Here is a 16,468-nt window from a genome sequence, read left to right as displayed (position 1 = left end):
CTTTAGTTTCTTCATCTGTAAAATGAGCTAGAGAAGGAAATGGTAAACCATCTAGTATCTTTTCCAAGGAAAACCTCATGGACATGCCACAGTCCAGGGTATCATGAAGAGACAGACATGACTGAACAACAAGGTATGTGTGTGTGAGTGTATATTCACACATATAGATATGTAGCTATATCTATCATCTATAAATCTATCAGCCTATCTATCATCTATCTATCTATCTATCTATCTATCTATCTATCTATCTATCTATCTATCTATCTATCATCTACCAGGATAGGGGCTAATAACTAAAGGAGACCGGACTGAACTATGGCAGAGAAGGGGTACATCAAAAAGGGCCCTCTAGGCATCTCAAGAGTAGAAGACTCACAATGATATCATTTGTACACATTTTCTTAGTTCTGAGAGAAGTTTCAAACAAAGTTATGTTTTCTCCCAATTTTCTCTCCAAGTCCCTTTCTAGTAAGAGGCTGTAATATACTATGTTATACCCAAAGGTTTTCAGTAATCTGAATTTCATCTCAACCATAATGAGGTCAGAATTAGCTAGAGATTAATAGAAATGTAAATTAATGCAGAGAACAAAACTTCTACCTAAATGATAGATATTTTTCTAATGGGGGGTTTGGAGTTATTGTGATTGTTCCTCTAACTTTTCAATTACCATAAACTTCCTAGAGCAGAAGCAGGGAATGGAACCACATGGACCTCCAGAGTCATTATTTTGTCCCAAATGTTAAAAAAAAAAGCTAAACCACTGCATAATTATTGTTGATAGCTTCAATAGTAGTGTTAAGATCTATCAGTATTTTAAGAATTTTTATTTAGTTTCCAAGTCTATCCACTAATACTAACCATAACTCCTCTAAGACTCAATAGATAATTTTCAAGAATCGATGTAGATAAAAAAAGTATCACTCTGTGGTCAATATAATGATGAAAACACTTTCCCTTAGAGTGATTTTTGAATAATAGGAACAAAAGCTTCTCCTCTTGGCCTCTGTGCAAAACCTATCCATTTTTATTAGGACCTGTACACCTTTCACTTGACTGGCATTGCCTTCAAACTGATATCCCACAATGATCCCATCAATGATATTCCACATTGAAGCATGGGAATAATACTTGATGTGGATATGATTTAAGGCTCCACAGAACTTAGGATATTTTGATGTTGCAGAAGTCTGTGGATCAAAGTAGTAAATCGCTTCTTTTTCAAGCAGGTGGCTAAGAACATAGGCTGAGGGTCTATGAAAGGTTAGTAACAAGTGGGAACTTAAAAAGCACAGAAATCATGTTATATATTGACACACTTCAATGATTTTTTTTTTGGGGGGGGGGGGTTCAATGCCAACGGGAGGGAGGTTTCCAATGGTATGCCACAGGGTTCTGTTAGTCCCTGTGCTCCCATTACCTTAGCCCCTTAGAATTCCTGGCTCCCTTAAAGACTCAAGTATCAACTCTTTCAAGAGGTTTCCATTTTTCTGAAAGGATGGTATTTAGTAATTCTTAACTCATTTAATTTAATCTTAACCTTTCTTTTTTGTATCCTGGACCTATCTGGAGTCTCGTAAAGTCTATGGAATCTCAGAATAATGTTTTTAGATGCATGAAATAAAATACATATGTTATAATTATATTTAAACAGCTACAAAAAGGGAAAAAAAAGCTCCTGAACCCCCAGATTAAGAATCCTTGAATGATATGAACAGTCAATATTGCTCTTTCAACCTAGTGGTCCTAGATAGGATAGAATTTGGAGGAAAAAGAGAAGGGGACCCCCACTGTTGACACTTCTTCCTATCTGACTACCTTGTGAGTTTTAGAGTAGGGAGGGATGATGGAATTGACTTAAAAATATTTTCTTTGCAAGTTAGAACACTGAGATAAATCTAAAATGATATTTTATATGGAAAAATGTAAAGTCCTAAAATTTGTTTAAAAATATCAACTTTACATGAATAAGGAAAGAAAGTTGTAACAGGGCAGCAGTTCATTGAAAATATATTTAGTGATTTTAGTTGACTAGAGATTCAAAACAAGTGTAAGTATGATCTGGCAGTTTCATGTGCCAAGTTTTAGGAAGGGGGTTGCTAAAAGACCTTTCAAGTCTTACATCTTATTCTCCTCTCTGCAATCTAGTAACACTAGACTTCCTACTGAGCCTCATACACAACAGGCTCATTTCCTGACTCTTCATTTTACTGGATGGCCCTGATGCCTGGGATTCTCTCTGTTCTAGTTGCTACCTCCTGGCTCCCTTGACTTCCTTCAGGTGTCAGCTAAAAATCTGCTTTCTACAAGAATCCTTTCTCCATCCCCATTAATGTTATACATTTTATATCTTATTTATACATGTTGTCTTCTCCATTAGGCTGTTAACTCCTTGAAAGCAGGAACTGTTTTTCTGGCCTTTCTTTATAGATACATTATTAAACAGTGGCTTGGGACTTAATACATGCTTATGAGTATGACTTATTGACTTGATAGGTTGGAAAAGGTTGGAGTTATACTTACATTATAGTAAAAAGCCTCAATATCAGGCATGTTAGTATTGGTTGAAGGAACTGAGAATGTTTAACTTCACTACATGATCTCTTCTCCAAGGGCTAGGACCTGAATTTAGGTCTATTGTTCATTCTACTGGCCTCATTCTACTATACTGTTCTCTTTATTTCTGGTACATTTATTTTCTGTTTCGAGGGAGATTTTTTTTTCACATTGAGGCTGGTGATAGGAAAGGAGAAGGAAATGAAGACTTAGTTGAAATGCATGTGAACATAGGTCTAATCTTTCTCAACAGTGTGGTGTCATAACAGGTAGATGGGAAAGAGTCTTGATCCTGGAGTTAAGAGAGACGGGTTCAAATCTCACTTCCTGCATATACTTGCTATGTGACTAGGCAACTTCTCAAGAGTCCCAATTTGCTTATATATATATATATATGTATATATATATACATATATATATATACATATATATGTATGTATATATATATATATATATATGTATATATATATACAGTGTGGTGGGAGGATAGTACCTATCTCACAGGATCATCATGGAGTCCAAATCAGATACTGGATATTAAGTTCTTTGAAAACCTTAAAGCATATACATAAGTTGCATTTGGCATATTTTCTTAAGTGAATAAAAGATTAAATATAATTTCCCATTAATAATGTATAAAATGGATTATTTTATATAACTTTAAACAAAATAATGTTATTTTTAAAAGGCATAAGAAATATATCTTAAGAAGCAACAGCAGAAGAGAAACAAAGGAGTACAACAGAGAAGATCATAGTCCTCTTTGAAGATCATTAAATGATTTTAATAGGTTGAAATGTGTGGGAATGGATACACACACATATTATATCATCTATGTTAATAATAGATAAAATAATTATTTAAATGATTTAATATTATCTAGAGGGAATGGTATCTATTCCCATTGTTAGAAACAATCTGTGAGATTTATATTATGAAGAACTATGATTTATAGTACTGGGTAGTCTCAGGATTGGACTGGGCAACTAAGATAAAACTGACAACAAAGTGACTTTCAAAGACTAGGGAAACAATAATCCAAACAATGATTTATATTGAATCCTTCGGAAATGATCATAATGGTGACTTAAAGAGATGATTTTAAAAATTCGTGAGATTATTTAACTTCATAAAGCATAATAGAATGAAAGGACTTTCATAATGTATTTCTTAACTTTATACCAATAGAGACATAATTTCTAAAATGTTAATTTAGTGGCCTCTGCTGTTTCAGTTTCTATATCACTACTCAAATGTTTTTACCCATTAATTAACCCCCCCCCACATAATTTTAACAAAGTGAAGTATGGTAATGAACACTTAAGACCAAAAAAAAAAAATCACAAGTCCTCAACAACCATTCATATTATGTATGTCAGTGCTGGATGAAGCATCTCTGACAAATAAGAAAACAATGATCAGGAGAAAATAATGGAAAGGAAATTCAACAAGCATATATGTATGAGATTGTAAAATAGAACATCCATGCCCATTATTGCCTTGTTTTGGGTTGGGCATGACTAAGGCCATTTCCCTTGGAAGTCTAGGTTTGATACTGAAACAAAACATGATACTCAGGTTGTTCAACAGCTAAAAAAAGTTTCACTTAGTCATAACAGGAGAAGGATATTTAACAATGACAAGCATTGAGAAACTCTTGAGTTGATTCAGCTGAGAGAAGCTCCCAATGAGATCCACAAGCCAAGTATCTTAGAGCCCTTTCATTTACTTGAGGTTACTTATTATTCAGGAGATGAGAAAGTGACATCAACAATCTAAACCAATCAAAATTCAAAGAATATTTTAATACCGTTTAAGGAAAAACTAGCCTTAAATGCATGGGGGAATGGTTAGGATACTGTTTCTACCAACATCCTTTTTTGCTCTAAAACACTTAGTCTAGGAGTAGTTAGGTGGTTTTGTTACTAGCTTCACCATTTCTGGAACCCTTGTTCCTTCTCTGTAAAATCAGAATGTTGAACTAGATGATTTCAAAGGCTTGTCCTAGCCTTAAAATTCCATGAACTAATATCAGTTTGTAATTATCTATCAGTCATAGAATTCTTACATAGTTTCAGAGGTACAAAACTATTCTTCTGAAATTGTTTCCCTAAAACTTGCACTGTTCTCTAGTCATCTGCTCTATTCTAAAATTGATTCTACAAGATAATACAATGTAAAAATATTTGATATTTGTATTGCTAGTGATATTCCTTTGAAACTAGCTCCAGTAAGTTTTTTTTAATGGAAGTAGTTTTGAGGATGGAAGATTATTTCTCTCATAAAAAAGAAGAGATATGAAATAGAGATATGAAAATTTTTTTTTAAAAACTAAAAACATATATTTTTAGCAAACTTCTAATGAGTCAAGTCCTGGTGGGGGATGGTGGACAAAAGAAAAAAAACATAAATGATTACAGGGGAATAAAGAAGCTATTTTCCAATGGAAAATAGGCAAGAAGAGCAGGGTATTTAACCAAATGTAAGCATGCATAGAAAGAAACCTCAGCAACCAAGAAAGCAGTTCTATTATGTTATTATAATCCAACTGTATAATCTAAATGCCAACAAGTAATGTAATAAGCTATAAGCACTGGTTTGCAAAAGAAGGGACTGGAAACCACAATGCTCTTAGAGAGAAACATTTCTACTAAGAGTTGACTTGCTCAGCAAGTGAAATAACCAAAGAAGAGCTGACAAAACTACACAGAATTTATTTTTTAATTTTTGAGCAAGTGTCTTACCAAAACAAATTACTTGCTTTATGCAGTCACTTTTAGCAGCAACTTTCTCAAAAGAAAATAATGCTTATCAAATAAAAAACTAGAGGAGAACAATCCAAATCTCATTCTACTCTAGCAATTAAATTGTTTATATTGAGTTTGGCCTCCTTTTCCAATCAAACCATAAATATTCATGTAACCACTCATATTTCAATTTGTAATCTTGTAGTGAAAAATTCAATTTTGCACTTCTAAGACACACTGTTATTTTAGATATAAACTGACCTTTATCTATAAAAAATAAGTACAAAGAGATATTGTTAAATAGGAAAAATATGAGGTAAGCTGAAGGGAAGAATTTTTAAGGTCTTTTATGGATTCACAAGGCAATCAATCAATCAATTGAAAAAGGAAAGCTTTGGAATGACTCTTTATTTTCTTCCAGTGAGACCTAATAAAGTTGGGTTAGCCTCATTAACTGCTCCTACTTTTTCCAGTCCACTGGTACTGTTTTTTTTATTGTATCTTTCATCAACATGATCCTTAATTCAATAGTCAAATTTTTGTCCTCCCTTTGATTTGGTTACTTGTATTTGTTTTGCTTATATTTCTTTCCTGTTCTACTAATCCACGCTACAATTTGGCTACTTTCTTTAGTAAGGACTTGAGATGTGACTATTAACTTCGGAATATAGGTTTTGATGTCATTATTCTATTCAAGAACTTTTGTACCACATAAAATTGTTTCTCAGATGATATTTACAGTTTTATAGCTATGCAATCTTCTCTTTAGTTTATAGCTATGCAACCTTCTCTTTAGTTCTTGAACACATATGTTATTTACAAGTTGTTTCAACTTAAGATAACCCTTAAAAAAGCACTGGAAAAGTGTTACACTATTAATTTGTATAGTAAGCAGTTCCTTTTCTGACAGAGAACTGAAAATCTCATCATGGTCTCAGAGGACCCTACAGATCAACCTAATCAGCAATTCACCCACCAGGATGCTATGTCCAAATATCAGAACTGAGCTCAAAGTTGAACAGCTCAATTTGACTCTCTGATCAAAGTTGACTAGCCAAGTCACAATTCTGAAACAGCAAAGCATCTGTCAAACCTTCTTTTCCCCTTTCTGATATTCCCTATCAGACCAGGGGTAGACAATATGGAGCAAAAGGTATTTCTTTCTAGAGAGCACTAAAGAACAATGTCAAAACTGAAGCTTTTGTCCAGTGAGGCTGACCTCTTTATTTCTTCCTTCTCCTGAACCTTTCAATGACTTAAAATAGAGTCCCCTGGTACATAAGTGAACCAGTTTTCACTTAAAAGTTACCAAAATTCTCTTAAGAAATTGACACTCCTTTTTCATGACATTAGCTCCCAAATATTTTTATACCTCTCTTTTTAGATGCTATCTCACCTTATATTTTATATGCTATCTCATTTAAAATTCTTTTACTCCCTTAGGTCATACAACAGCTATAGACAAATAAGCTGAGGGACTATAATATCCTACAGCTCTAAGTTTCTAAATTCTCAACATGGTCTTCTATCTCATTTTGTGGCTTTGAAACTTCATATTCCCAGTTTGTAATAAATAAAAATAATTCCTCTGTCCCTTTAAAATGACCATAGTTTTATACAAATAAGACATTATTCTTTATATTTTACAAATTTTCTATCTTTATATTTACCCCACAGTTAATTTTCTGACCCAAACTACTTAATACCCATAATTTTAGCAGTTTTTATTAAAGCAAAATGTTTTTTCCTTTTCCTTTTAGGTATGAAAATGTTCATTCTTGGCAGCAGTTTTGCTTGACATCCTTTAATTATTGATATACTTATTTCTGTTTACATTAAAGTTCTTTTTCTGCCTTTTTCAGTGCTAAATTTCTCCATATGAATCAGCCAGACAAATTTATTAGGTGTCTAGGCTTTGTGCTAAGTCTGGGGAATAAAAAAGAAAAAGTTTATCATATTCTTGATCTCAAGAAATGCATAACCTTACAAAAATATTCTTTGCAGCCTTGTTTGTGGTGGCAAAGAATTGGAAATCAAGTAAATGTCCTTCAATTGGGGAATGACTTAGCAAACTATGGTTTATGTATGTCATGGAACACTATTGTTCTATTAGAAACCAGGAGGGATGGGAATTCAGGGAAGCCTGGAGGGATTTGCATGAACTGATGCTGAGTGAGATGAGCAGAACCAGAAAAACACTGTACACCCTAAAAGCAACATGGGGGCGATGATCAACCTTGATGGACTTGCTCATTCCTTCAGTGCAACAACCAAGGACAATTTGGGGCTGTCTGCAATGAGAATACCATCTGTATCCAGAGAAAGAACTATGGAGTTTGAACAAAGACCAAGGACTATTAACTTTAATTTAGGGGGAAAAAAACTGATATCTTATTGTCTGATCTTGCTATCTCTTATATTTTTTGTTTCTTCCTTAAAGATATGATTTCTCTCTCATCACATTCAATTTGGATCAATGTATACCATGGAAACAATGTAAAGACTAGCCAATTGCCTTCTGTGGGGGGTGGGGGGAGGGAAGTAAGATTAGGGGAAAAATGTAAAACTCAAAATAAATAAATTTTTTACAAAAAAAGAAATGCATAACCTAATGAAGGAGACAATATGCAAACAACTATGTATATTTAAAAAAAGCTCTTCCCAGGATAAACTGGAAAAATTCAACAAAAGGAAGGCACTGGATTTAAGGGGGCTTGGACAAGGATGCGTATAGAAGGTGGGATTTAAACTGGGACTTGAGGGTCAGAGATGAGGAGGAAGAACAGGCCTCCATCTAAGGCATGGTAGACAAGGGAACAGGAAGATAGAAAATCACCATTTATAAAGACCCTACTCTGTGGCAGGCACATTACAATATGATCTCATTTGAGCCTCACATTGTTCCTCATGCTATTATTATTGATATTATACAGTCAAAGAATGAGTCAGACAGACAAGGTGACTTGCTCAGGATATCAGAGCTCATCAGTGTCTGATGGCTGTATCTGAACTTAATTCTTTTTCTGACTCTAGGACTGGCACTCCATCCTTGGGAACACTCTAAGAACCTGAAAGGGGACAGAACCTTATGCTACTATATAACTTTCACTAAGATCCATTAATTGCTTTTGTTTCTAAATTCTTCTCTGCTTATTTTGTTAGTTTTAAATCTTTATATCAATACAATACTAAGTACTCCATTTCCAGACTTTTATGACAGCAAATTACAATTTGAAGGGTTTTAGATTCTTTACCACTCCCTTATAACATTTAACCGTTTACTCTCCATTTTGCTTTCATTAAAAATTAGTTTGTCTTTTAAAAAATTCTTTCATTTCATAAATATGAGCAGCTCCAAAAAGGTAGACATAATGTAAATTTCCAATAAATGAATTTGGTTTTCCTACTGACATATTTGATATATGTTCTCCTGGACAAAATATCCTGATTAAGAATTAAGATGATGATCTGTCTTTGACATATGAAATGTGGTAGAACATAAAGTCAAAACACAGGATCTAACAATGGGAAGTTACTTCACAAACCACTGGAACCAATATTCCCCTCTTATCATCTGCCAACAAGTGGTCATATAGTCCTTATTTAACAGACTCTTAGGTGATAGAAACTGATATTGCTGAAGAGAGTACTACACTTTTTGATCACTCTAACTTTTAGCATGTTTTTCCTTCTGAAAGTGAAATGTGTCCCTCTCCTTGACTAGTAGAATTAATCTAATCCCTCTTAGATATTAGGTCTCCCCAAAAATCTTCTCCTTTGGCTACCACAGTTTATTAACCAGAACCAAAAACAATACTGCAGTCGTTGTCTGGCCAGGGTAGATAGAACACAATGGAACTGTCATCTGCCTTGATCTCTTAATAGCTTTTTTTTTAGATTTTTCAAGGCAATGGGGTTAAGTGGCTTGCCCAAGGCCACACGGCTAGGTAATTATTAAGTGTCTGAGGCTGGATTTGAACCCAGGTACTCCTGGCTCCAAGGCCGGTGCTCTATCCACTGCACCACCTAGCCACCCCTCTTAATAGCTTTTTTGGCCTGCCATATCATACTTGACTCACATGGAACACACACACACACAATCTATTTACACCCACAGTTATTTTTCAGATGAACTGCTAACCCATTATACCTCCTCTATCTTGAACTTATGAATTGAGTTTTTGAAGTCTAGTATAAGATTTTACATTAATCCCTACTAAACTGAACATTATTAATGATTCAGGCCAGTGTTTCAAACTGTCAAAGTCTTTGTGGAGTCAGACTGTCATCTGACATGTTGGGCAATACCTTCCAGTTTTGTATTATTTTCAAATAAAATAAGCATGCCTTTATCCAAGTTATTGAAAAAAAATATTGAACAGCACATGATCAAGCACAGCTCCCTGGGGCATTCTAGTAGAAACTGTCTTTTAAGGTGATGTAAAACCAATAATGGCTACTCTTTGGGTCTTGTCATATAGGTACTATATGACTACACTACACTACTCATTTTACTTTTGCTTAGTCTTCAATTTATTCATCTTTTTTTTTTTAAGTTTTTGCAAGGCAAATGGGGTTAAGTGGCTTGCCCAAGGCCACACAGCTAGGTAATTATTATTAAGTGTCTGAGACCGGATTTGAACCCAGGTACTCCTGACTCCAGGGCCGGTGCTTTATCCACTGCGCCACCTAGCTGCCCCTATTCTTCCTTTTCTTAAAAAATGGGATATCTGTCCTTTCTCATCCTTCAACATCTTTCTTGTTTTCAGGATGAGGAGCTGACATGCGGGCAAGAACTGACTGACATATACTGATTGTGTTGACTCTGAGCAAGGCTTTTACCTCTTCTTTTGTTGGTAGGGTTTTTTTTTTGCATTTGGAAGTTCACCAGACTAATTAAATTATAGGTCCAGGTCCCATCCTTATCCCTACTGCCCAAGTATTCATACCTATAAGTAGAATTCAGTTAGTCTAGCTCTAGTTATTTGAATTTATCAGTAGTATCCAGAAACACTTTTTTGGACTTCCTTACTTTGAGTTCAATTTCCTATTTTGTTCTATCCTCTATAGACCAAAACAAGTGAAATTGGATTTAGTTATTTCTGTTTTAGATAGGGGGAAAGCACCAATTAAGTATATATTATCTGCCAAGCAATATTAATCATTAGAGATAATTATGAATAAGCAGGGCATTTGTTCTATTCACGGAACTTACATCTTACTGGAGGAAGGAATGGCTGGAACATCTGTGATGGCAAGCTATGGAGATGGCCAGTTAGTGAGGCACAGACCTGGTTGGGACAATCTGAGACAAAAGTTCACTATTAGCGTATGGCTTCCCAAGGATAGGGTCTAAGCCTAGTGGTAGGAAGATGAGGCTCATGATCAGAGTGCAAGTGAAATGGAGGGGAAATGGCCTTATCTCCATTTTCCTTTATCAATGTTCTATCCACACTGAGTGTCATCTTATGCTTTTTTTTTATTTCTTCTTTTTTCCAACACAGTTTTAAAAATCACCTTTTTTTAATGGCTTAGCATTCCTCACCAGCCTTAGTTCACTCTGAGAATCTTTAACACTTCCGACATTTTTACAGAACAATGTTATATATAATTTTAAAAAACCAAAGTTGGTTAATTTATCTCCTGAATACTCACACCTGTTTCTTAAAAAAATGTGTTTTTTTTTAAAAAAAACCTAGATTTAAGATCTTTTTGCTTCCTCAGAATTCTATTCTTTATAGGATATGTGTCTTACCATACCTAGGATTTATCTTATTCCTTTTTGCAACTGTTAACATGGGGAATCACTTTCTCTAAAGGATTTTTGTCAATTCTACTTCAGCAACCAGTCTTTGTTGACCATACTCCTTGTTGGTCAGGATCAGGTCCAGAATAGCACTTACCCTCATTACTTCGTCCACTTTTTGAAGGAATGACTCTCTATAACAAGTTATATTCACACACACACACACACACACACACACACACACACACACACACAAACACACAATATTACCTCCCTCATCCTATGCAAAATTCTGATTTAGTTTGCAAGACTCCAAGCAAACACATTTTATCAAGCCTGCTCAATTCCACTCCATCTCTGGCAAAGATCATATCTCATTTCAAGTTATAATCTAGAAATCCAATTTCCATTATTAGAGGTCATCTTCTTAACTAGCTGTATATTTAAAACTACATATATAACCTCTATTACATTGTATCTATCTTATAATTTGCAACAATTTGGAAATTTATAGTCATTTCTTTAATCTAGAATGGATCTCCCCAAGATCAAATTTCTTCCATTCCTAGCAATTACCTCAGTCTACTCGTAATAGTTTTCCAAACTTTAATCTCCTATTTGTTTTGTCCAATTACATTGTGGTGGGTGGGAGGCATTATTTTATTTCATTAGTAAATACTAAAGTCAAACCAAAGTCCTATCTAAAACAATTATATTTTTAGGCTTTTAAAATATATAAAATTAATTAGATACTTTATAAAATTAATCACATATCTAATTAATTTAAAATGGTTCCTATTTTCGTTCCTTTGAATGATAGACAATAAACTATGTGATACTATTTGATACCTTTCATTTGTACTCTTTAGCATGTTCATTGCACAGAATGTCTAGAAGGCAAAGTTCAAACCTCTAGATTGTAGTAACAGAATTAAAGAAATTCTCTCAAATAATCTTGCTAATTTGATTTCTACCTCTAACTACAAAAATGATGACTCATTCTTTTACAACTCATCCTGTCTCTTTATCCTATAAGAAAAGGAATGAATAAATAAGATAGAATCTGCAAACTTATAATGGTCAGTTATCATTCAGTAAATACTCAAAACTTTTAAACTAATAATGCATAAGACCTGATCCTCAACTTGGCCACCTGTAGCTACCCAAATGGAGAGAGAGAAACTGCCTTTTTGTTTCCAATTACAAAAGGAGTCAGTTTGTTATATAAACCTGTTTTCCTTTCTGATAAAAGCTCCAGAGATCATTCACCTGGTATGGCCCAAGAGCATGACAGATATTTTATATGTACTCTGAAAAAGGGAATACAGAAAGTTTTACCCAGATATAATCAGAACCAAAATGGTGTAACCCAAACTCTTAATACAGACAGAACAGGAAGAAGCTGATACGAGTCAGTGGGTGGATGGCATTGGAGAAAGACAATAACACTTGACATTAATTATATATCGTCCCACCCAATCCTAGTCAGGGTATATGCCAAGAAGTTCTTACATTCCTGTGGCCAGGAAACAGGGCCACACTAGAGTTTCATGGAAAACAAGAGTGCATTATAAAACATTTTAATCACTATAGTTCCTTGCAAGGAATAAGTAATTTAACAAAAATTATATGAAATATAATCAAATTCTGATAATAAAATATTTTTAAGCAAAAGCACTCTACTAGATTCATTTTCTCTCTCGATTAATGACATAACATTAATTTGATAAGATTTTTGTTCCTTTATACATAAATGAAAATCTAATTCAAACAGAATAGCATGGCACAAAAGAGATTGTTGCTCTGAGTCCCTGAAATTATAAGGGAAGACTTCACCATTCTCTTCCTAACCAGAAATGTCAAAGTATAATTTTTTCCCCCACAAAAAATATACAAAAAAAATTGATTTTATTTATTTTTGTGAAAAGGATCTAAAAAGTATGTTTAGATGACCACATACATAAAAATGCACATTTTGAATACATATACATACATATATAATATACTTAGATATGTAAAAACTTTGTTATTAGCAAAGGAGCTTTAGAAGATGTCAACTTTAGACAATTCTTTATGTATACTGAAACTAGAAACTCCTATAATATATTGCAATATTCATTTAAATATTTCACTTCTTTTTTCAAGAAACAGCTTCAAAATACTTCTAGGTTTGGTTATGATTTCTGGTACTCACAAGGACAGGGGTCGAATTTGTACTCCTGCTCTGTGTCAGGAAGTTGAGCCTCCTACATATCATTAAGATGATACCCTCCACAAAGAGCTCCAAACTGCAGTCCTAACACGTGCACGACTCCCACTGAAATAAAAACCAAACACCAAACTCATCCAACTCTGCCCCCCTGATATCCCCACATTCCACACATGCTGCTGTCATCACATCCCACACCATGTTGTCACAACATTCAACTAGCTGTTACTAAGGGCCTTGGTATGTTATAGAATATATGCATTAAATAGGAATTTTGAAAACATATTTTAGAAATACCTGCCCTTGTCTTAACATCTTGCAATGAATGGCGCTACTGTCTTAAAAAGCTTGATGGGCAACTCTTATGCAAGCATGTCTTTCTTTGACTCATCAAGACTTCATACTACCACTGGGTACAGGGCAGTAAATACACAGTGGAATCTAGAGGAATGCTATTTAGAGGAATCTAGCTTAATTCATAATTAGATCATTTCCTTTCTATTAGAACATACATACATACATACAGGTCATCAAAAGTACATCATCTTCATCTTCTTAACATATGTTGCCAACTCACGATCCGATTTAATTTAAATTTCTGATTTTTATCTTTTGCAAGTACTTGAGGGTTATACCTGGGATGCTTCGATACATGGGCTATAGTCTGTTTGGAGAGAACTATTAAGGAAATTTTCCTCTACCTCTTTTCTCCTCTCTGCCTTTGTCATCTTTCATTCTACACACTCTTCCTTGGCAAACTCATATATTTCCATAGCTCCATAAGTCTAGAACAAGAGGGGTCTTTAAAGATCATATAGTCTGTCCTCTAATTCATTTTATAGATGAGGAAACGGAAGCCTAGAGGATTTAAGAAAATTTTTTTGACAGGTTAAAAAGTTGAGGTGATTTGGACAAGATGGAATTTATTAGGGATCATCTATCTATATTTATATCTCTATATCTCTATATACACATATAAAGTCATACATTTGGGTTCAAGAAATCAAATTTACAAGGAAAATATGGACAGCAGCTAGTCTAAAAAAACATTTTTTAAGGGTTTTAATGGCTAGTGAGTCAGCAATATGATGTAATAGTCAAAGAAGCTAATATGATCGTGGGATTCATTGAGCAGTATAACTACCAGGAAAAAGGAAACAATGGTTTTGCTATACTCTGCACTAGTCAGATAATATCTGGAATACTGTGTTCAGTTTTAACTTGAGTATTGAAATTTTTGAAGGATATGGATAAGCTAGAGTACATTAAGAAGAGGCAACCAGGAGAGTGAAGGGCCCTAGTCCATGTCATAAAAGGATTGGTTGAAGAAGTTGGGGTGGTTTAATAAAGAGGAGATTCATGTGGGATATAATAACTGTCTTCTAGTATGTTAAGTGATGTTACAAAGAAAAGTATATTTCAAGCATAGGGAAAACCTTAAGTATAGGCATGAATGATGAGGGAGGGAGAAAGGGGAGAAAGGAACAATAATTTATTGAGAGCCTACTATGTGTCAGGCTACTATGGGCTGAATTCTTTACAAATATTATCTCATTTAATTTGAAATGGAAATGTAATGCTAAGTTTGAGGAATAACAAATACGCTGGTATGGCTGGAATGCAGTTTGTGTAATGGGAAGTGATGTGAAATAAGCTTGTAAAGGTTTTAAAGGGTTTTAAATGCCAAGCTGAGTAGTTTATATTTTATCCTAAAGGCAGCAGGGAGCCCTTAGTAGTTCCTGAGCAGGAGGAAGACATAATAAGATTTGTAACTTGGAAAGATTATTTTGATAGCATTGTGGAAGATGTGGAGATGGAAAATACCAGAATCACTAATATAAACAAGAGGTAATAAAGGCCTGAACCAAAGTACAAACCATTTAAGTTAAGAGGAGATATGTAATAGATATTGTGGAAAAAGAACTCATGAGATTTGGCAATTGATTTGGCATGGGATGGGGGAGAAAGGGAAAGGTAAGAGTAGAGAATGATTGTTTGTTGAACCAGGGTAATGGAAGGATGGTGGGGTCCTCAAAACAGGGAAATATTGGGAAAGGACTTATTTGAAGAACAGCTAGTTAATTCCATTTTGTATATGTTGAGTTTGAGATATCTACTGGACATCCATTTATAGGTATTTGGTACCAATAGGTAGTTGGTAATATGTGACAGAGAACTTAGGAGTTGGATATATATAAATCTTGGAGAAATTGGCATGGAAATAGCATTGGAAATCTCCAATTATGATGATGATGATGATAATGATACTGCCATATATTATAAAGCTTTAAATTTTGCAATGTACTTCATAATATGTATATATATATATATATATATATATATATATATATATATATATTATTTGATCTTCACATCAACATTGTAAGGCAAGCAGTATTATTGTTCCCATTATATAGATCAGGAAACTGAGGATATGAGGTTAGTTGATTTATTCATTCACATAGCTAGTAAGCATCTGAGGTAAGATTTGAACCCAAGTCTTCTTGACTCCAAGTTCTATGCTCTCTTTCTTTGCTTTATTACCAAGGGAACTGATGAACTCATCAAGGTGGCCTCTGGGAGAAAAAAGCTTGAGAACATCCACAGTTAAGAGACTGACATGGCTGATGGTCCAGTAAAAGAAACTGAAGACAGGTCAGACAGGAGGAAAGGCAGCAGAGAAGTATCACAAAAAAATCAGCAAGGAGAGTAGACAATAGTATTAATGCTGAAAAGAGTAATTCAGTAAGACTAAAAGGATTACAAGCCAGCATTAAGGGCCCAATTAAGTTCACATATTTTTGCAGTGGGCCCTTTTGAATGTGTGTGTGTAGAAATATTGTTAAACTGAACTTCAATAATTGATATTTAACTTACTGATATGATATTGTGAGGGTCAACTATACTACATTTTGGCAATGAAACATTTAAAAAAGAACAACTTGCTTAGTGAGTCAATATTTTTAAGTGTGTATGTGAGCCACCCCTCTTGTTCAACCAGTATGTGAAATTTTATCATAGAGTGATTATATTAATACAACAGTTTTCTTGAAGTTTGATGGAATTAAACTCTAACTCTCTTCTTCCCTATCCCTTGGAAGTTGGTGATACTCAACTATTTTACTACATGAATATTAGAGAAATGACTGAAATTAATATTAAAGGTAATAACAGCTACTATAATAATATTTTGGGGAATTAAAAATA

At 34.2% G+C, this 16,468-nt stretch overlaps 1 protein-coding gene across 12 annotated transcripts in view; it reads right to left on the bottom strand.

The window, feature by feature from the left end:
• Positions 1 to 16,468, bottom strand: part of STAU2 (staufen double-stranded RNA binding protein 2) — a 492,544-nt gene that overhangs the window by 49,344 nt on the left and 426,732 nt on the right. Inside the window, exon 13 of one of the 12 annotated variants that reach the window (XM_074203672.1) lies at positions 13,211 to 13,369. The exons of the other annotated variants lie outside the window; for them this stretch is intronic. Within the exon in view, the coding sequence (XP_074059773.1) occupies positions 13,349 to 13,369 (21 nt within the window). The 3' untranslated portion in view covers positions 13,211 to 13,348. Of the gene's footprint in view, positions 1 to 13,210; positions 13,370 to 16,468 lie in introns of those variants that run through there. 12 annotated transcript variants of the gene reach the window in all.

This window comes from Macrotis lagotis, chromosome X, assembly GCF_037893015.1.
Source record: "Macrotis lagotis isolate mMagLag1 chromosome X, bilby.v1.9.chrom.fasta, whole genome shotgun sequence".
NCBI classification, from domain to species: Eukaryota; Metazoa; Chordata; class Mammalia; order Peramelemorphia; family Peramelidae; genus Macrotis; species Macrotis lagotis.
Note: the sequence above shows the minus strand (reverse complement) of the source record. Positions and strands in the feature narration are given on the sequence as shown.